Genomic DNA, 23,103 nt, shown 5'->3' with positions numbered 1-23,103 from the left:
GTGTACATCTGGGATGCTGCATTATGGAGAAATGAAACATGGACTACTGTAATTCTGAAGAATTAGGAGAAAATGATGAAGGAGAAGAAATTGCAGTCATCTGAAATGGAGTGCTATTGAAGAATGTCAGAAACTCTGTGGGCAAACAGTTCCAATGAATAAGCATGTTCTAAGTAGAATATGTAGTAAAAGATGTGTATGAAAGGACCTAAACAGAAGAAGGGACTGGTTGATGGAATATCTGCTACAGCATCCAGGAATAGTTTAACTGAAAGTGGAAGGAGCTGTGGAGGGGAAAATAGGCTTGTAGAAAGAGGACTCGAATATGTAAAAATGCTATGGAGTATGTTGCATGTGGTAACAACTAGGTAGGGATGTGAAAGTTAGGCAAAGGTGCATCAAACCAGTGGAAAAGCAGACAGCTTAAAAGAAAATCAGTTGGCACTGGAAAAGAGGGCAGTAGTGAAGTACAGCAGTCAGGTGCAGTAGTCAATGCAAGGAAGCCACATTACTTTAATTACTATGATGATGTCTGTTTTTTCCCCTGTGTACTCACCACATACAAGACAGCAATGATGATGGTGCCCGTCTTCAGGGAGCACCCACAGCAACACTGGTTCAGAACTGCCATGTCTGCAACTCTTTCTGGTTTTGTGATGGGGACGTAGCTCTGTAACAAAGGGATGATGGTCAAATTCCATGCAGAAGCTTGAAGCATATCCAGAAATTAAATGTCGAAATACATAGATGTCATTGGCAACACTGTTTATACTACACACGTTCTTTGCTTTCTGCTTATCCTTACTGTTATTAATATATTATTTGTATTTCTCTGGTTGAGATTTGTGATGTGTGTGAGCATAAGTAACTGCCTCCTTTGTGTACCCAACACCAGAAAGAAAAATTATCTGCACTTTCCTCTAGTATATCTAACTACACTATGTGCAGTTGGGAACCAGCCCATCATTTGTCCAAATGAGTGTGACAGTCACTTAAAAACCCACCTCAGGCTGGCTGGAGTAAATCAGCTGTCACTGGTTGCTGCACAAATTCTATGTAGGAGCAGCTTGCCTCCCTGTCTTGCAAAAACACAGCATTCAGAACTGGTGTTTCTCATTTATTGGTAGCCACAGCAGAATCTGCTCATAACTATACTTCAGCATCTGAATATTGGAATCACAAGCAATCTTTTTGCAGGCTAACAGGACAAAAATTTCAATTAGGGTGATATATCAACTAGGGTTATATGTTGTCCTTTCTACTTAATAACAGAATGAGTGAAGTTCTGTGTTTGTTGACACGCTTAAAGCATTTTGTCAAGTAAAAAAATTAGCCTTCATGATTGTTAGTGTCTTTGAGTACCATTTAGTTTTTGTGTCTTCTCTGGTTTTGGACTCGGCATTTACATTTTCTGTTACATCTTCAGAAACAGCAAGGGACTGTGTTGTAGTTAAGCATAATGTTTAAAGATGAATTTCAACAAAAGTTGAGCAATGACAATGGAATAAATTTGAATTAAATGAGGCAATACTGAAGAAATTATATTAAGAAATGGGATATGAAAGTAGTAGATGAGTTCTTATTGGGGCAGCAAAATGTGTGATAATGGCGAAGACAGAGTGGATATGAAGTGCAGACTGGCCAAAACATTCCCAAAAAAAGAAATTTGTTAATATGTGAGTGTTACTACGTCATTTGAAGGTAGCAGGTGGTTATAACTGAAGTGCAGCTATTCAGAGAGGTTCAATATGGGCTATAATTATCGCTTGGCAGTGGAACGTAGTAGTTATTCTAATATGTTAATGCAGAATGGATTTACACTGGAAAAGAATTAGTTCCAATTTAGGCCATCAGATGCGAATCTGGCACTGTGAATGAATGAATGAATGAATGAAAGACATACAGAAATGTTTCCATATGTAATGCATCAGGAATGGGACATGGGCTGAAAAGCTGCAACAATTGAGAAAGGTGTAAAGTTGATTTTATTATTAACCACCACTTACACAACCAAAGATTTTGAAGAGATGCTGCACAGCCCCTGATCGTTCCTTGTAGCCATTGCCAGAATTAATTCTTTTTCCAGCGTGAATCTCTTCCACATTAATGCACTTAAACACCTACCAGGATTCGTTGCCATACAGTAATTACAGCCTACATTGGACCTCCGTGAGTGGCTGCACTTTAATGATAACCACCTGGTATTTGTTTAAAGTGTAATACTGTAAGGAAGTGAAATGTAGACATGAATACTTCTGACAGAGCAGAGGCTTTTAAAATGTGGTATTCCAGAAGAAAGTGGAAGATTAGCTGGATTGGCCTGACAACTAATTAAGTACTGAATCGAATTAAGGATAAGGATGTATACAACAACTCAGTGGCGGTTGTTGTGCACGTGAACACCCGAACTTTTGACTCCTTGCGGATTTATTGGTTATTTTTCTTTGAATGCTGTTCAGATGTTCACCGTATCTGTTGCGCTGTGCTACATGGCTCCTCTAGAATCGGTGATACTTGGCATCAGATTCGCGAGCACACCTTCGCTTATACCCCTATAAAGGAGCTTTTGCGCAGGCGCGACTGGCGTGACGTAATTGCCTTACCGGCCCAATACATGCGGATTTGATGGACGATGTACATGATTCACGGCGTGCAAGGCTAGCTCTTACCACTCAACAAAAAGTTTACGTCAGTGCGTCTAGGTGGTAGCACGCTGTAGCAGACTTTTATCCCAGGGGATTGGCATAAATCCCGCTAGACATTAGCGTATTCCTCAGATATAGTGTTGTAGTTTTAATGATAGATTTTTCTATTTTGTGGGATTCTGAATGAGATAATATACGAAGTTCTGGATTTTATCATACAGTAATCCGTTTGAGTCACTGAGAACCATGGAGCACATCATTGCCGATTCTGAGACTGTGGCATTTATTGATACTTCTGAAGTCTGTTTATTGATCATATGGTGTGTCAGGTTTATATATGCTTACGCCCTCATCGTATACATGAAAATTCACGAAATCCTGCCTCACTGGTTTTTCTGATGTTCACTTTTGGCCTTTATGGCTCTGAGATCCTCATCTGTATTCTCGTAAAATGACCTTTGTTGGTTGTTCACTGTGCAGGAATCGGCTTTCCTGTGCAGCGTCAACCAGAACTGTTGAATATGTTTTAACTGCTTGCAGAAAAGGAAATTACCAGGAAAAGTTGGGCGCAAAGGAATTAGGGCCACCCACACCAGATCCGTAGTCGGAGAAAGTACGAAATAAGCGTGACTACAACCGAACATTCAGCAAAGAAGTGTATAACAAGCTTCCCGGCGGGGTCAGGGATTTTCTCTGCCTCGTGATGGCTGGGTGTTGTGTGCTGTCCTTAGGTTAGTTAGGTTTAAGTAGTTCTAAGTTCTAGGGGACTTATGACCACAGCAGTTGAGTCCCATAGTGCTCAGAGCCATTTGAACCATAACAAGCTAAGTTCTTGTGGGGGTGCTTCTTTAGAATGTGATTTTCAGCCTGGAAGTTAATTTGGTGACTAATACACATATTATGGATCTTGTATATTTGTCCGACAAATAAAAGCACGAAGACTCCCAGTCACACAGAAATGCGAAACCGAGAAGAGTGGAAGCTTAAACATTATTTCGTTCTTGCCACAAAGTGTACTTAATTATGTAAAAACAGCAAAATTCCACAAAAACTATTCTTCCTTTTTCAGACAAGTTACGCATGTTGTAGTCCGCAGCTCGTGGTCTTGCGGTAGCGTTCTCGCTTCCCACACCTGGGTTCCCTGGTTCGATTCCCGGCGGGGTCTGGGATTTTCTCTGCCTCGTGATGACTGGGTGTTGTGTGATGTCCTTAGGTTAGTTAGGTTTAAGTAGTTCTAAGTTCTAGGGGACTGACGACCATAGATGTTAAGTCCCATAGTGCTCAGAGCCATTTTACGCATGTTGTAATTATTATTTTATTATTATTACTATTGACAGTGGCTGAAGTGATAAGAGCAACTGCATATTTATTTCGCACTATCATATTTGAATTTAAAAATGTGTGAACAGCCAGAACGTACACTTACGAGCTGCCATTGCCACAACTTGACTAAAAAGACGGATCAGTTGATGTGGTATATTCTGCAACACGAAGGTTCAAAAAAATGGCTCTGAGCACTATGGGACTTAACAGCTGAGGTCATCAGATCCCTAGAACTTAGAACTACTTATACCTAACTAACCTAAGGACATCACACACATCCATGCCCGAGGCAGGATTCGAACCTGCGACCGTTGCGGTCGCGCGGTTCCAGACAAGCGCCTAGAACCGCTCGGCCATTCTGGCCAGCGCCAACACGAAGGAATCGACATTTAATGATGGACGGAAGTGTGAAGGATAAAAATTGCAGGGGGAGGCCAAGGGATGAGCGCATTAAGTAGTTCAAATGCATTGTAAACATTGCCAATAGAATGATTGCGGTATGTCGAAATGGCAGCTCACGGCACCATTGGCGAATGGGTCATCATACGATATGTTGTGGCGTCAATTTGGTTGTATGTAAAATTCCGGCTTCATCGGACGGTATGTTGTGGGAATGAGAATTCTTATAGGGTCGTATGGGTTCTATATCGTATGCTAATGACGGACGCAGTGCCTAACTTCAACGGCAATTTCGTAGTGATGTTGTGATGGTTCTACAGCCGTGTCCTCTAGAGAGCCACCAACTGTTCGGTTTCAGGGCACATGCGCAGTACGGCTTGTGCCACGCCCAGTTGGCGCGGGCTGCCTCGCTTTCTTCCGGCGTGACGTCATTACGACGTGACGTCAGATCTGATGTGGGTCGAGCTGTCAGGCGGCCAAGTATACGCGCCAGGCGTTCTTCTGGGCCGCTTCGCTCGAGCTGTAGCATTCGGAAAGAAAGCAGGCTTCTGCGGACTATTGCACCAGAACATTCAAGTATGTTTTGCGTTTGATTAACGGCGCAATTACAGGATACAGGTTGCGGGCATGTTCACTACAACATAAATTTATTTTTATCGATTCAGCTTCAAACACACGTACCCTCCAGCACGCATTTGCATTGCCAAGAGTACATATACTAAATTATGACGCTGGCCTTCCACCGGTTAGTAAGCTTCACTGACTGTGATAATTCTATAACTTTTACAACTACTGGAAAACGGACCTGTAGAAATTATGTGATTCATAACACACTACTGGCCATTAAAATTGCTACACCACAAAGATGACGTGCTACAGACGCGAAATTTAACCGACGGGAAGAAGATGCTGTGATATGCAGAGCATTCACACAAGGTTGGCGCCGGTGGCGACACCTACAACGTGCTGACATGAGGAAAGTTTCCAACCAATTTCTCATACTCAAACAGCAATCGACCGTCGTTGCCTGGTGAAACGTCGTTGTCAAGCCTCGTGTAAGGAGGAGAAATGCGTACCATCACGTTTCCGACTTGGATAAAGGTCGGATTGTAGCCTACCGCGATTGCGGTTTATCGTAACGCGACATTACTGCTCACGTTGGTCGAGATCCAATGACTGCTAGCAGAGTAGGGAATCGGTGGGTTCAGGAGGGTAATACGGAACGCCGTGCTGGATCCCAACGACCTCGTATCACTAGCAGTCGAGATGACAGGCATCTTACCCACATGGCTATAACGGATCGTGCAACCAAGTCTCGATCCCTGAGTCAACAGAAGGGGACACTTGCAAGACAACAACCATCTGCACTAACAGTTCGACGACGTTTGCAGCAGCATGGACTATCAGCTCGGAGACCGTGGCTGCGGTTACCCTCGACGCTGCATCACAGACAGGAGCGCCTGCGATGGTGTACTCAACGACGAACGTGGGTGCACGAATGGCAAAACGTTATTTTTTCGGATGAATCCAGGTTCTGTTTACAGCATCATGATGGTCGCATCCTTGTTTGGCGACATCGCAGTGAACGCACATTGGAAGCGTGTATTCGTCGTCGCCATACTGGCTTATCACCCGGTGTGATGGTATGGGGTGCCATTTGTTACACGTCTCGGTCACCTCTTGTTCGCACTGACGGCACTTTGATGTGTTACGACCCGTGGCTCTACCCTTCATTCGATCCCTGCGAAACCTTACATTTCAGCAGGATAATGCATGACTGCATGTTGCAGGTCCTGTACGGGCCTTTCTGGATACAGAAAATGTTCGACTGTTGCGCTGGCCAGCACATTCTCCAGATCTCTCACCAATTGAAAAGTCTGTTCAATGGTGGCCGAGCAACTGGCTCGTCACAATACGCCAGTCACTACTTTTGATGAACTGTGGTATCGCGTTGAAGCTGCATGGGCAGCTGTACCTGTACACGCCATCCAAGCTCTGTTTGACTCAATGCCCAGGCGTATCAAGGCCGTTATTACGGCCAGAGGTGATTGTTCTGGGCACTGCTTTCTCCGAAATTGCGTGAAAATGTAATCACATGTCCGTTCTAGTATAATGTATTTGTCCAATGAATACTCCTTTATCATCTGCATTTATTCTTGGTGTAGCAATTTTAATGGCCGGTATTGTATAAAGGGTGATCAGAAAGTTTCCGTTCGAATGTCGTACAGTCCAAAATAGGTGTACCAATCGGGCAAAATCGCCGCTAGTTTTGAGGCAGTCGTCCTATCGACGGACCAGGCTTAAGATACACGTTTGGTGAAACACCGTATACTGCTGCCTGAAAAGTCCGTAGCTGCCTGCTGCACGTCTCCGTCCGACAGAAATCGTCGACCTTTGAAGGCCTTTTTTTTAAGGGACTGAAGGCATGATACTCAGTTGGGGACAGATCAGGAACACAGGGCGGGCGCTCGAGTATCTTCCACTTCAGTTGGCATAACTTTTGTGCTACGACATTTGCGATATGGGGACGTGCAATATCATGCCACCCTTGGCGCACCTTTCCACATTCTCCAACTTACGTCTGACGCTGTTTTTCCTTAAGCAGCCGAGAAAAGAAATTACAGCACGCTGGTCCTTTTTGGACGCATTTGGTAATAACGCATTTATCGCGAGCGCGTTGGAAAGATATGAATGCCCTACTACTCCTCCGTCTCCATTTCGGTGCTTATGTACCTGCATCGGGGTCGCGCTACGTTGCTTTAGACGCTGCAGCAATGCCCTCCAATGGAAAGCTTTCGATCCCCCCCTTAAGTTTGATAGTATGATACTGTGGCTAGATACATACTGTATTACCTACCTACAGACTTGATATTTAACTCCGACGTGTCTCAGGGTTTTTTTTTTTCTGTCGTTAGGTGCTTCTTTCACCTATAACAGTTACGTGTCTGCAGGTGCCTCCTGGACTGGTGAAGTCAGTCGGGTATGTGAAAGGCAAGAGGACGCACCAGCTCCTAACCAAGATTCTGGTTCAGGGCGGCTGACGAAAATGTGAATGTCTACATCTGTACTCCAGGAGACAACTTACGGTGTGCGGCGGAGGGTACTTTGTGTATCTGTGTCGTTTCCTCCTCCTCCAGTCGCGAAGTGTCCTCACGGAGAACGATTGTTGTTATGCCTCCATGTTTACTCTAACCACCTTTATTTTACGTTCACAGTCTTTACGTGAACTGTACGTAGGGGGAAGAAATATAGTGGCTGACTTTACTAGGAAAGTACACTCACGGAATTTTGACAGTATACAGCAGTGTGACAAATAACACCTCCGTTCCAACGTATGCCACTGGAATTGGATGAGCAGGTCGACGACGCTCCCTTGCTCTTTATGATGAATTACCCCAAATTATGATGGCATATGAAAGCAATGAATGAAAATAGGCATAGTAGGCTAATTTACTGGTAAGTTTATCACCAAAATTTGCAATAACCCTAACAGCAGAAGTAGGTAAACCTAAACGTTTCAGCACATCAGTGTGTTTCTTCCAATTCATTTCCTCACCAATGCACACACTTCCAGAAATTCTGATTATTCTGCCTTAGCAACAGCCTTCCCTTCAAAGTCCATATCTTCAGCGTTGTTCTGTCATTTACTGTCCGGCACTGTATATACTTTGTCTTCTGAAAATGTCGGAGTCCAATAGCAGAAAACCACTTAATTTTCTGAAAGACTATTCACATTACATTGCTGGTGAATGTCTAGAGTCTAACCATTATGTATAAAATAAAAACTACTGATTAGCATTAGCGCTGTAATACAGTAATGTAAATTCACTGTATTAAAATTCGTGCAAATATTTCACTTCGTCCCATATCCCAGAGACAACTCTCCGTGTGGTCCGTGATGAAAAAAAAAAATGCTGTGCTGGCGTGTGGATCGTCGCTTCTTTCGACGTGGGTCCCGCGCTCTTGAGCACTTATGTCATCGAGAGGGGGGCGGGTCAATTGGGATCTCAGTTCGCGCTCTGGCCAGACTGACGAAGGAAGTGCGTAACCTCGAACGTTCGCAAAGATACGAAAATGTGCTTAGAATGTAAATCACTCATCCTAAAAACAGTCGTTGTTCCCACTCGCGTGCAAAACGCTCCTGTCATCAGCTAGTGCCATGGGTGGCATCTTTTACTTTCACAAACAAGTACTTAACCTAGGTGTGTGAATAGCGCAACTGCAGTAGCACACCGTCTTTGACAATGTTTGTAGTGTATTATAATGTAAAGAGTGTACAATTGTATCAGAAGGCGAATTAGTCCAATGATATTGTCAAAAGTTTAGAGGAAAAGTTGTGAGTGCCTTGTATCACAAGTAAAGTTACACACGATCATTTCTTTAGACTTCATAATCAAATTTCTTAACCTAACAAGGGAACCTCCCCATCGCACCCCCGTCAGATTTAGTTATAAGTTGGCACAGTGGATAGGCCTTGAAAAACTGAACACAGATAAATCGAGAAAACAGGAAGAAGTTGTATGGAACTACGAAAAAAATAAGCAAAATATACGAACTGAGTAGTCCTTGCGCAAGATAGGCAAGATCAAGGATTGTGTAAAGCCGAGGAGCGCCGTGGTCCCGTGGTTAGCGTGAGCAGCTGCGGAACGAGAGATCCGTGGTTCGAGTCTTCCCTCGAGTGAAAAGTTTACTTTCTTTATTTTCACAAAGTTATGATCTGTCAGTTCGTTCATTGACGTCTCTGTGCACTGTAATAAGTTTAGTGTCTGTTTTGCGACCGCACCGCAAAACCGTGCGATTACTAGACGAAAGGACGTGCCTCTGCAACGGAAACCGAAAACATTTGATCGCAAGGTCATAGGTCAACCGATTCCTGCACAGGAAAACACGTCTGATATATTCTATACGACATTGGTGACGGCATGTGCGTCACATGACAGGAATATGTTTTCGACCCACCTAACTTTTACACTTGGCGAATGGGTAAAAAGATTCTTCTACCTTGCCCGATTTAGGTTTTCTTGTGGATGTGATAATCACTCCCAAAGAAGTGATGAAGACATAAGAGTTTGTCACATAAACTTAAAATAAAAAATTAAACTTAACACTCGAGGGAAGACTTGAACCAAGGACCTCTCGTTCCGTAGCTGGTCACGCTAACCACGGGACCACGGCGCTCCTAACCTCACGTTATCCTTGCTGTTGCCTATCTTGCGCATGGACTACTCAGTTTGTATATTTTGCATATTTTTTCGCAGTTCCACACAACTTCCTGTTGCAAATGTAATTAGTAAGGCGTTTAACATTGGCCTGCTTGAATGCAAAAGTGATGTTGAATGGGAAAAAGTGTTTTAGTCAGATGAGCATATCGTTCAGTTCCGCTTTTCTCTGACCATGCTGTTGAAGCCCCACACTCGCAGTTTGAAGACCAAAGAGCTGTGCAACACTATCAGATCACTCGGAAAGTTTTTTGTTGGGATAGAGTAATTATTTCAAGCAGAGAGAAGTATAGCAATAACTCATGAAAGTGACATACGGTTTTTCTGGTCCTATTATACAGATATTTTGTTTCTTCGCGTTACTAAAGTTGCCCTCTTAGACCTTCAACAGGGTATTTCTCAAATGTGGTGAGACGGGCATGTTTTCAGACGATTAGCTCATACCGCTGTTTTTTTGGGTGAGATTTAAAATCCAAGCACGTACAAGGTCGCACTTCCCACGTAGGTATTAGCTGTAGCTGCGTACGGGAGTGAAGCAGAGGTCCGGTTATTATATGCACGTGAAGAATTTTCTGAAGGCGATTTCAATCAGATATTCTTTCCTGCGAGCTACATCGCTTTGTACGACAGATTGGGGAAACTGGAACACCAATTTTCCACTGTCATCGCATCGGATGCTGTAAAATAAAATCGCCATGGGCTGTTCAAGTAACGTTAATTCAAATCTAATAACGTCGTCGATAAAAAAAGCACTCCTTCAGGCCACAAATGGCCTACAGGAACCATCCGACCGCAGTGTCATCCTTAGTGGAGAACGCGGATAGGAGGGGCGTGGGGTCGGCACACCGCTCTCCCGGCCGTTATGATGTTATTCTTGACGGAAGCCGTTACTATTCGGTCGAGTAGCTCCTCATTTGGCATCACGAGGCTGAGTGCACCTCGAAAAATGGCAACAGCGCATGGCGGCCTGGATGGTCACCCATCCAAGTGCCGACCATGCCCGACAGCGCTTATCTTCGGTGATCTCACGGGAACCAGTGTATACACTGCGGCAAGACCGTTGCCAACGTCGTCGATAACCGGCGATATTTCTACAGGTGAACAACACGCTAGTTTTAAGGTACATTTAAAACGAGAGATTGCCGTGTATGGTGGGTGACGGCACGCAAACCGGGAATCGAACCGTTACACACAGTCCACGCGAAAGTGTCAGCGAGATGCTGAAGGATCCTCAATTGGGATACTTTGAAGACAAGGGAAATTATTCTCGCAGAACCATGTTGTGAAAAGTTAGAATAATTCTTGACAATTTTGTTGACCCCGTCGTCTATTGCTTAGGGATCATGAAAATACGATATGGATTTACGGCCCCTACGTAGAATGAATGACAAAACCCACAGTCGATGAATGAAATTGTATGGACATACACAAGCCAACTTGTTTTTTTCCCTCGGGCGTGGGTATGTATTGTCCTTAGCGTAAGTTGGTTTAAGTTAGATTAAGTAGTGCGTAAGCCTATGGACCGATGACCTCAGCAGTTTGGTCCCACAGTACTTACCACAAGTTTCCAACTTGCTTTGTTTATTTCTTCAGCGGCCCAGCAGATGATACGTATAACATAACGCGGTATGCTACAGGAACGCGTTCACAATATTGCGTTGGTTGCCCAGGACATATTGCGCCTTACCAAAATTCCGTGGATTTTCCAGAAATTTTATTTTTTAATTGGTTTTTGCCACATTTTACTTCTTAGACATGAGACAGCGTGCTTTAATTACAGACGATGTATTGTGTGGTCAAACTTACGCTTATTATTTGTATTTTGCATACTGTGGACCTTGTTTTTTTGGGACGTGTGTGTGTGTGTGTGTGTGTGTGTGTGTGTGTGTGTGTGTGTGTGTGTGTGTGTTTTCGTTCGTTTTTCTTAGTACACACATCAAATCGGCCAAGCCACAGAAAACGACATGGACACACATAATGCTATATATATATATATATATATATATATATATATATATATATATATATATATATATGAATTTACAATCACGGTAAGGTCAGTGCGTTTTTTCGTAGAAAAAATTGTAACAGCAATGAATAAAATTATTTTTTGGAGTTTATGATATGTTAGCAGTAATTATTCTGTTAGTACCGTAGAACTCGAATCTACTCATACTGAATTTTTGTGACCTGTTCACCACCTTCACTGATCTAGCAGTGTATATTTTACTTAAATGTGCACATATATGATGGATGTGTGGCGAAAAGGCCGAATAGTAAAGAACCAATAGTAAAAACACCCATGTCTGACAAAATATATCGCTCCTATTGTAAAGTACGCTAAATCTAATGTAACAAGGCGGATGTGCTAGAAAGCAATTAAAAATTAAAGTAAAAGTTCCGATAAAATGTACGGGAATTATATGCGGGCACAATAATAAATTATACCAAACTCAATCATGAACGTGTCGCATACGTACAGAATGTATTTTGTATCTTAACCTGTATCTCCTGCAATATCGCTGTTGATGAGCGTACCGGGTGATTCAAAAATATAGAATAGATTTCAGTTATGGACAAACTATAGAAGATAGAAATACATTGCGCGTGCCATTGGATACAGAAACGTTCGAAGTTTTTAGACTGCTGCGCTGTTCATAGCAAAATGGCGAGTACACCACATGAGAAATCATTGTGTGTGTGTTGGAATTTGCGCGAAGTCAATCCACTGTTCAGGTGCCGGCCGCGGTGGCCGAGCGGTTCTAGGCGCGAAGTCCGGAACCGCGCGACTGCTACGGTCGCAGGTTCGAATCTTGCCTCGGGAATGGATGTGTGTGATGTCCTTAGGTTAGTTAGGTTTAATTAGGTCTAAGTTCTAGGGGACTAATGACCTCATATGTTAAGTCCAATAGTGCTGAGAGCCATTTGAACCACTGTTCAGGTGCAACTTGCATTCGGCCTCCGATTCACTCAGAAGCCGCCTCTGAACAAGCAGATTTATCACTGGTATACAAAATTGTTGGAAGCTGGTTGAATGAACGAAGGTAAGAGCGCTGGTCGTCCACGCAGGTCTGATGACAATGTCGAGCGTATCCGAGACGCGTTCACACGAAGCCCTGTGAAATCCACAAGACGGACATGTCGGGCATTTCTGCTTCCTTGTGCAACGGTGTGGCTTGGTCTGCAACGATGCGACGCCTGCGTATGAAGCCTTAGAAGTTGCAGTTGGAGCAGCAGCTGCGTCCCGGCGACCGTAACAGAGAAGGTACGAATCGACATTTCATATTCTACCGGATAAAGTAAACGCCGTAATGTAAGAATTTGGGGGTCATAAAATTCTGGCGGCGTTGTCAAACATGAATGACTCACCGAAAATGACTTTTGTGCCGTTTCTGCTCCCAGAGCTTATGGACGTTTCTTTTTTGGGGAAGATTCGAATGATTTCATTTTCATGCATGATGGCGCCCCGCTCACTTTGGCCTTTAGGTGCGGCGTTATCTCAACACCGCCCCACGACGTAGGATTGCAGGAGGTGGCCAACAAAATCCTGTTTATTGCTTTCCTCCCAGGTTAACAAACCTCACTGCCTGCGATTTTTTTTCTTCTGTGGAAGTACATAAGACAGAGGCTTTGTCCCACATGTGGCAGTACTTTCAAGAGCAGAAATCAAATTGTTTAAGGTATCGATTCAGTAAACTGCGACCTGTTGGTTCTTGTGCGGAATAAAATGTACTACCGATGTTTCTCGAGCAACACATGGTGATGGTGCTCCTGCTCAGTGTATGGAATAGTGTCTGTGCGGACATAAAACTCTGAACCTTCCTCTATGCAGTGACATGCGCAGTGTTTCTGTGTTTGACAGTTCGTGACAAAGAACTGATATCTTGTACGCCTGGTTGTTAGGAAGGAGTTGAAGTTCGTGGTATGTAACTCATATGACCTGATCTCATTTTCTGTAACGTTGAGACGTGTTGAGTGTGCTGTTCACTTAGGTTTTGTCCTTTTTTGTAACAGATGTCTGAAGATGGGTGTAATCCCGAAACGCGTAACATGTTCTAGTAAAAGAGTCAATTGAACATCTCATGACTTTATCGCGATTGTACAGCATTGGTTGCCAATTATTAACTGATATCTTTGTCTTTGACTCATCTTTTGTGGCCCGATACTGGCCGCACCAGAAATAAGAATACTGAAACAAGCTGCCTTGTCTACGTGTATACAAACAACGTCATTCACGAACTTCATGCAGGCCGCTGAACACCGTAAAGACAAAATAGTCATTTTCCCCTCGCGCAGCGTGCGAACACAATAGAACTAAAATACACCAATATTTGTACGATGGACCCTCCTCCACGCGCTACAGTGGCTTTTGGAGTTACGTATGTCGACGCATATTTGAATAATTTGCATACCACGTGGTCGTCCGACCGAGGTAACGGATAGGATTCGAAACTTCGCCTTGACATTCCCACGGGGAAAGTGAAGCTTACTCGTTGCGAAACCTGTCTTAAGGTCACAGGTGCACAGCCTGTAGCCAAAACAATACTTTAGGATTCCGTGTGCCTATAACTGACGTTAAGAAGTGCCAGTCCCGAGCTTATGATGTTTGATCACCTCGAACCCTTATTTTTCCTTCTCTCCACGTACCGAAGTGCTGAAACCTGTCCTCAGAAATTGTTCCATCTTTCAGTCATCGCACGAATGCCGAATTGCAATGGTTCAAATTGCTCTGAGCACTATGGGACTTCAGATCTAAGGTCATCAGTCCCCTAGAACTACTTAAACCTAACTAACCTATGGACATCACACACATCCATGCCCGAGGCAGGACTCGAACCTCGCGGATCACACTCGCGCAGTGATACCTGAACGCGCGAGGTATTATAACGAGTGTACATACCTCCGATTAGTCAGTCTGCATTTGTCTGCACCAGTCTGTATTAGTCTGTACCAGTCTATAGTCAAGTTTCAGTCTGCGCCTAATAAGATTACCATATTCCTGTACATAGCCATGAAGATAAATGAATAGACATTTTGTCAAGTATCAGAGATATGTGAGAATAAGATTAACGTACCAAGGCCAAAGGAACTTCAGATTGTCAATTGTAAATAGCATCCAGAATCCAGTTACGTAATGTTTATGCTAGTTATTTTAATAAATGTGTGTGAAAATTAATCAAGTTCTGTTTAAAGTTGGTCACCGTCAATCTGCTGCTCTAAGCATGCAAGTGGCATTTCTATCGTCTGACCTAACGGCAGAAGATAAACACGCCACGATAAGACCACGAGACATATTGCTGACACTCGCCTACTTCGTTAGAGCGACAAGTCAAATAATCTGATGGTGTGTGTACCGAAGGTCTTACAGTACACACAGAAGGGCAGCACGTTTTGTATTATCGCGAAAGAGGGGAGAGAGTCACTGAAATGATACAGGATTTGGTGTGGACATCATTAAAACAAACGCGTTTTTCGTTGCGACGGAATCTTCTCACGAAACTGCAATCACAAACCTTTTCCTCTGAATGCGAAAAAATTTGTTGACGCCGGCCTATGCAGGGAGGAACGATCACCACAAAAAAAAAAAAAAAAAAAAACAGAGAATTCAGAGCTTGCGCGGAAAAATATAGGTCTTCGTTTTCTCCACGCGCTATACGAGAGTGGAATAGTAGAGAATTGTGAAACTGGTTCGATGAACCCTCTGCCAGGCACTTGAATGTGATTTGCAGAATATCTATGTAGATGTACACGTCTGTCAGTGGGCCTGAAGATGGCATACACAGTAAATCGCTGAAACTGGTAGCCAAATAAGGTAACTGTTCGGAAATTAGACGGCTGATAGGTGATTTGACACCCTGTAGAAAATTAGATGTCACACGGAGCTTTATCGACAATCATTTTTCTCCACGCGCCATTCGTGGCAGGAGGAAGGAAGTGTGACAGCACAAGTGCCCTTCGTCACGTACCTTTTCGGGCAGTAAAGCCTTCTGCTCTTATGCCGGCAGCTTGCTAGCCTGAACTGAGACACAGACCGATGTGGCAACACTGGCAGCGCATGACAAACGCCAGACAACGAGAGTTTGTTAAATTCTTGTGTGGAGTGATCTTTTTCACCAGTGGCGTGCGACAGTTTTCTGCTCTTAGTGACCCTGGAGCGTGCTTGACTGAAACATCTCCGACTCTGCGCTCTCTCTCTCTCTCTCTTTGAACGTAAACACGAGAGATTACCTTGTCACCTAACGATGCGCCGTCGGTGGAAACCGCCGTAACGTTCTTGAAAAGCGCATCATTAACACACGCCCTCGCCGCAGCTGGGAACTATTCGCCAGCGAGTCCTGTGGCGGCAGCAGCGAAAGCTTGCGTTCAGAAATAGTCACCTGGAGCTATACTTCCATCAACGCACGTTCAGCGGAGGTATAAACAAACACACTTTCAGCGATTGGTCGCCACTAACTGTGCACATTCAGCAAGGTGTTGTAACGTCATTGGAAATAGGACCTACTTCTGGATTACGTATTTTTTGTTATTGTAACACGAATGATAGGTCGACGAAGGCGTTTTTTTCCACTCACTGTCCTGAAAGTTTTAAGCCGTGCAGTTCTTGCTTTAAGCCTCTCTCCCTCACTGGACACTCGCTTTCTGTCTCACGCAAGTAGCACCCACGGGGGTTTTTCGGTTCGTGTGCGTCGTCGAAATGTGTGGTGACCATGTTCGACATTGAAGCAATTGTGCGGAAATCTTAAAAAGCACAGATTTATCTTAATGTTTTAGGGAAGTCTACAAACATACCACTGATGTGAAATGTGGCAAAAACCTATACTACTGAACAGACAGTAAGTCAGTTGCGGGTTGCCTACCTAATGACTTCCAGCGGTAACAAAAATTTATTTTCAGTATTTCATATACTTATTTAGCGAATTTAAAAATTTAAAATTATGTCATTACCTGCTCATTAAGATGTATAATGTTAGTTTAAGATTTTAACACAAACTAGTATTGAACTTATATATATACTGTGGAAGCGTAGATCACGACGCCCAAATACCTGGATTATATTCACCCAGGTTTTGGAAGTGAGAGCACTTAGCGACCTGAACGAACTTTACACAATTTCAAACCTTTTCGAAACTTTCTCACTAACACTCCCCATAAAATAACGAAAAAATTACCAATAACTACATTTTCACTGTTCGGACGACGACGTTACAATTTATTACTTCTGTTCCTGTTTGCAAATGGCATACCTGGAATTTGACGTCTGATTGTCTGGTCGTAAACATACGTTCATTTCGTATTTCTCGATTTCGAGAAGGCTTCTAACACTCGCTTTCTGTCTCACGCTAGTAGTAACCACGGGGGTATCTGATAAAATTGCGCGCCTACGAAATATCGTCTCACTTGTGTGAATGGATTCGTCATTTCTGTCAAAGGTCACATTTCGTAGTGGTGACGGGAGGCCATCTATGGAAAACGTTGGGTGGGGGTGGGGAGTCAGATATGGTAACACAGTTGCGGAATCAAATGTTTCCTCCTGATGTTGACTGCCAGCTACATGCGAGAACTGAACAGTTTAAAGCGCGGGAAATCAGAGTTCTCACAGAAAACTTTGAATGTACTTTTTTGCACTTGCTATTTGAGTGTAGAACGGTCAAGAAAGTCTCAAAAGTGGTTCTGCGAATCCTATGGCAGACACCTAAGTGTGGATTACAGAGCACTCGTGTAGATGTTGACCTGTAGCCGCAGCGTAATCCTCAACTGGCGCATTACACTTGCCTGTTAAGTACGCCAGAAAGTCTGTGCGTCGGCCACTTGGCTGCAGTATGAAGTAATCCTATCGTACGCGACTGTACTCGATATGGCGTGGTGTACCTACCGCGGGAAGGGGAATTATCTGACCTGACAAATGACGTACACGAATTCATGGCGCAATGTTGACTTCCGTATGTGTATCTAACCCCCGGCGCTACGTCTCACGCAGAACGCGTCCGGGAAAGATAAGCTTACGACGTTATACGTAGTGACTATAATTTTAATTTTATATATCGCCCACGTTTCACTTCCATACATGGCTACACTCCATAATAATTTTAAACACCATATCGGAAGTAGGCTTCATACACTTTGAAAGCGAACTGTGTCCAGATTCATCCACATATTCTGTACAAGAAGTAGCGAAAGGTACTTTGAAACATTTCCACATTTTAAATTATTTCTTTTTCTGTTCCACTAGCAAATGGAACAAAGGAGAAACGATTGCCTTATACGCATAATTTGTCCGAAAGCCAGATCAAAGCTGAGGCATTAGATTCGTTTTGCAGTCTGTTGCAAATTGAGGTTGTCTAAACATGCTCAGAATTGTTTGGGTAAAACATCCTCTTCTTCCGAAGCTCACGGAGCAATTCCGTAACACTCGTACTTGGTCGAACCGACCGAGCAGCCAATTACAAGACAAATTCCTACGCATTTCTCAAGAGACCAGGGCAAGAGTGCGTTATTGAAATCTTGAGTGTGGTGACACGCTAGTCTGTAGCGTATTCCTAAATCTTGGATATGTTGGGAAAGTGATAATTTGGTAGTTTCCGAAGTCAGCAAATGTGAATGCCAAATAAATGTGATAACAAATTGACCTTAGCGTAGCCTGTTTACGTTGGTGTCGTGTTTAAACGCACTTTGCCATATCTGCCGCAATTTTCATCATCGAAACAAACTGCGAGGTACATTCGGAAAACATTTATTAGGCACTGGAGAATGATGTTATTCAATCTGTATATTGAGCAAGCAGTAAAGGAAACAAAAGAAAAATTCGGAGTAGGTATTAAAATCCATGGAGAAGACATTGTAATTCTGTCAGAGACAGCAAAGGACTTGGAAGAACAGTTGAACGGAATGGACAGTGTCTGGAAAGGAGGGTATAAGATGAACATCAACAAAAGCAAAACGAGGGTAATGGAATGTAGTCGAATTAAGTCGGGTGATGCTGAGGGAATTACGTTAAGAAATGAGACACTTAAAGTAGTAAAGGAGTTTTGCTATTTGGGGAGCAAAATAACTGATGATGGTCGAAGTAGAGAGGATATAAAAGGTAGACTGGCAATGGCAAGGAAAGCGTTTCTGAAGAAGAGAAATTTTTTAACATTGAGTATAGATTTAAGTGTCAGGAAGTCGTTTCTGAAAGTATTTGTATAGAGTGTAGCCATGTATGGAAGTGAAACGTGGGCGATAAATAGTTTAGACAAGAAGAGAATAGAAGCTTCCGAAATGTGGTGCTACAGAAGAATGCTGAAGATTAGATGCGTAGATGTCATAACTAATTAGGAGGTATTGAATAGAATTGGGTAGAAGAGAAATTTGTGGCACAACTTGACCAGAAGAAGGTATCGCTTGGTAGGACATTTTCTGAGGCATCAAGGGATCACAAATTTACCATTGGAGGGCAAAAATCGTAGAGGGAGACCAAGAGATGAATACACTAAGCAGATTCAGATGGATATAGGTTGCAATAAGTACTGGGAGATGAAGAAGCTTGCACAGGATAGGGTAGCATGGAGAGCTGCATCAAACCAGTCTCAGGACTGAAGACCACCACAACAACAACAACAACAACAACAACAACATATCGAATGAACTAGGAAACGAATGTAAGAGCGTCCACTGACTTACTGAGATAAGAACAGCTCAACCCATCTGCGGATGTGTGATAACAGTAAACTCTCCATCTATACTCTGCAAACCACCGTGAGGTGCATGGCAGAGGGTGGAACGTCGCTGCGTATGATGTCAACACCTTACACGCCAAACAAACCTTCCAAATAGTTGAAGTCGAACACATCGCGAAAGACTATTGAAAGACCGACATTCACGTTAGAGAGTTGTGAATAAGACGCCAACAGTCCTCAGAGGAACACACCTTGATAGCAGACTCCTTGTAGATTCCAGCAGGGCCTCACGAATTCCTCTTCTACTCACACTGACTGCTCCACTTGTGAAACGGCCCGCGCGGGGCCGGAGTATAAAAACAGCCGCGACAAGCGCGCACGGCGGGGTGGGGTGGATTGCCGCGGTTGGGGCAAGGAGCTGGGGAGGGGAGGCAGAAGGGGCGCCCCGGAAGGTGACATCACCGACGCGAACAACCACTGGCTCAGCGCTGATCACAACCTCGCAGCCATTTGTCTCTGCGTCCTCCGTACCGAGCGAAGCGTGTGAGGGATGGAACGTCATTCAATCGTCGTGGACTGGTTAAAAAAACTCCATATAGGGGTCATCCTGCATATTAGTAACAACTTCAGCTTTTTTCTGCTAATAGGCCACTTGAGAACCACGTTCCAATATGAATTCATTTTTCTTTTCTTCCAGTACGCCTTCATCTGCTCAATATGTTTCTTCTTTCTGTTTTGCATTCTGAACCAGTCTTTTTAGCTACCTTGCCTTGGAATCCTTCATTTTCAATACTTTTTTTCCGGAAAGGTTTCTCTGTTGTTTATATCTTCTATTTTTATGTTGTTTCTTTTTGAATCCTTTTTTAATTCGTTGACGCAGCTTGTTGCGGACTTCTTACACCACAAATATTTGAAAATTTTATTAGTTAATCTACTGTTTTTCATTCGAAACAGACGTCAAAAAAGGTCTATCTTTTCCTCGTTGTTGTTGTTGTGGTCTTCAGTCATGAGACTGGTTTGATGCAACTCTCCATGCTATTCTATCCTGTGCAACCTGCTTCATCTCCCAGTACCTACTGCAGCCTAGATCCTTCTGAATCTGCTTAGTGAATTCATCTCTTGGTCTCCCTCTACGATTTTTACCCTCCACGGTGCCCTCCAGTACTAAATTGGTGATCCCTTGATGCCTCAGAACATGTCCTACCAACCGATCCCTTCTTCTAGTCAAGTTGTGCCACAAACTCCTCTTCTCCCCAATTCTATTCAATACCTCCTCATTAGTTATGTCATCTACCCATCTAATCTTCAGCATTCTTCTGTAGCACCACATTTCGAAAGTTTTTATTCTCTTCTTGTCCAAACTATTTATCGTCCCTGTTTCACTTCCATACATGGCTACACTCCATACAAATACTTTCAGAAACGACTTCCTGACACTTAAATCTATACTCGATGTTAACAAAATTCTCTTCTTCAGAAACGCTTTCCTTGCCATCGCCAGTCTACATTTTATATCCTCTCTACTTCAACCATCATCAGTTATTTTGCTGACAAACTGCCTATTGGCTTCTGTCTCGGGTTCTTCGGCCGACGTTCATCTAATGATTTTTCTGACGTTTCGCCAGCACGAGTGGCTGGCATTGTCAAAGCTTCACCCTCCATTGCCGGTGGTGAACTGGAGGCGAGCTTTTTTTTTATTTTTCTTTATTTTTTTTATGCTATTCATTTCCGCTCCTGATGGGAGGCGGATGGGCCGCTGGAGAGCTTGTTGCTGAGCTCGCGGCCGCAGACTATATGTACCTGGCGCGCCAACGTCCGAGGGCTTCTCCGCGGTCATTTCCGGTGCGGTTCTCCTCTTGCTACCTGCGACGGTCGTTCGCTGCAGTACGGGCAGCCAGGATCCGTTTACCTTAAGGCTTTCTTCTTTCTTGTTGAAACTGTTCGCGTGTTTTTGTATTTCTACAGCTTCTCTGAACAAGCGCGTGTGATAGTGCTTCTCTACAGCTAGAACTTCCGTGTTGGCGAATTTTATTACGTGGTCGCTCCCATTCAGTGCGTGCTCTGCCACGGCCGATTTCTCCACCTGCCCCTAACCTGCAATGTCGCTTGTGCTCTTTGATCCTGGTGTTAATTGATCGTCCAGTCATTCCGACATAAACTTTTCCGCATGTGCATGGTATACGGTATATTCCCGACCTTGCAAGTGGAAGCGTGTATTCGTCATCGCCATTCTGGCGTATTACCCGGTGTGATGGTATGGGGTGCCATTGGTTACACGTCTCGGGCACCTTTTGTTCGCACTGACGGCACTTTGAACAGTGGACGTTACATTTCAGATGTGTTACGACCCGTGGCGCTACCCTTCATTCGATCTCTGCGAAACCCTACATTTCAGCAGGATAATGCACGATCGTATGTTGCAGGTCCTGTACAGGCCTTTCTGGATACAGAAAATGTTCGACTGCTGGCCTGGCCAGCACATTCTCCAGATTTCTCACCTGCTGAAATGTAAGGTTTCGCAGGGATCGAATGAAGGGTAGACCCGCGGCTCGTAACACATCTGAAATGTAACGTCCACTGTTCAAAGTGCCACAGTGCGAACAAGAGGTGACCGAGACGTGTAACCAATGGCACCCCGTAACATCACGCCAGGTGATACGCCAGTATGGCGATGAATACACGCTTCTAATGTGCGTTCACCGCGGTGTCACTAAACACGGATGCGACTATCATGATGCTGTTAACAGAACCTGGATTCATCCGAAAAAATGACGTTTTGCCATTCGTGCACCCCGGTTCGTCGTTGAGTACACCATCGCAGACGCTCCTGTCTGTGATGCAGCGTCAAGGGTAACCGCACCCATGGTCTCCGAGCTGATAGTACATGCTGCTGCAAACGTCGTCGAACTGTTTGTGGAGATGGTTGTTGTCTTGCAAACGTCCCCATCTGTTGATTCAGGGATCGAGACGTGGCTGCACGATCCGTTACAGCTATGCGGATAAGATGCCTGTCATCTCGACTGCTAGTGATAGGAAACCGTTGGGATCCAGCAGGCCGGTCCGTATTACCCTCCTGAACCCACCGATTCCATATTCTGCTAACAGTAATTGGATCTGGAACAACGCGAGAAGCAATGTCACGATACGATAAACCGCAGGCAACGCCGATCAACTGTTTGTGTATGAGAAATCGGTTGGAAACTTTCCTCATGTCAGCACGTTGTAGGTGTCGCCACCGGCGCCAGCCTTGTGTGAATGCTCTGAAAAGCTAATCATTTGCATATCACAGCATCTGCTTCCTGTCGGTTAAATTTCGCGTCTGTGGCACGTCATCTTCGTGGTGTAGTAATTTTAATGGCCAGTAGTGTAGTATGTATTACAGTTGGAAACTGTCTTGAGCCAGAGTATCCGACAGGCGCAAATATCCGGACTTCGTTTATCCAGTATGTCACAGAGCACTTAGCTACAGCCACCAAACTTTAGACATAATTTCGTACCTTTCACAAGTTTTTTTCTCGTTTACACGCGTAAAGTTAAACGTTTACCACATAACTCATTTGTAAAGTAAACAGACGTTTAAAGCCGTCTTAATCACGTGAACTAGGTTCGTTAAAGTTTACTAGTATGTTACATAAGCCACATAAAAATACAAAGGGAGTCTTCTACTTTTGCCAGAGTTGTTTCACGTAAGAGATACCCTATCAATAATTAACCAGACCGAGTGGCCGATGGTTTCTTCGTGCGGCCATCGGCGAAGGCGAGCAGCGAAGTGATGCGGCTTATTACGATCCTGCGAGGTGAACTCATTACTACAACTTGAAAAGAGAAGTAGACGAAATAATTCATTTGTGAATTATCCAG

The 23,103-nt window shown here is 43.9% G+C and overlaps 1 protein-coding gene and 1 pseudogene across 1 annotated transcript in view; both read right to left on the bottom strand.

Moving 5' to 3' along the window:
* Window positions 1–19,624, bottom strand: part of LOC126210648 (uncharacterized) — a 31,542-nt gene extending 11,918 nt beyond the window's left edge. The window contains exons 1-2 of the mRNA XM_049939972.1: window positions 19,494–19,624; window positions 557–670 (exon numbers count right to left, since the gene is read on the bottom strand). Of these exons, the coding sequence (XP_049795929.1) occupies window positions 557–631 (75 nt within the window). The 5' untranslated portion in view covers window positions 632–670; window positions 19,494–19,624. The remainder of the gene's footprint in view (window positions 1–556; window positions 671–19,493) is intronic.
* Window positions 10,534–10,651, bottom strand: LOC126210999 (5S ribosomal RNA; annotated as a pseudogene).
* Window positions 19,625–23,103: the final 3,479 nt, after the last annotated feature.

The sequence above is a fragment of the Schistocerca nitens genome, chromosome 10 (genome assembly GCF_023898315.1).
Source record: "Schistocerca nitens isolate TAMUIC-IGC-003100 chromosome 10, iqSchNite1.1, whole genome shotgun sequence".
Classification (NCBI taxonomy): Eukaryota; Metazoa; Arthropoda; class Insecta; order Orthoptera; family Acrididae; genus Schistocerca; species Schistocerca nitens.
Note: the sequence above shows the minus strand (reverse complement) of the source record. Positions and strands in the feature narration are given on the sequence as shown.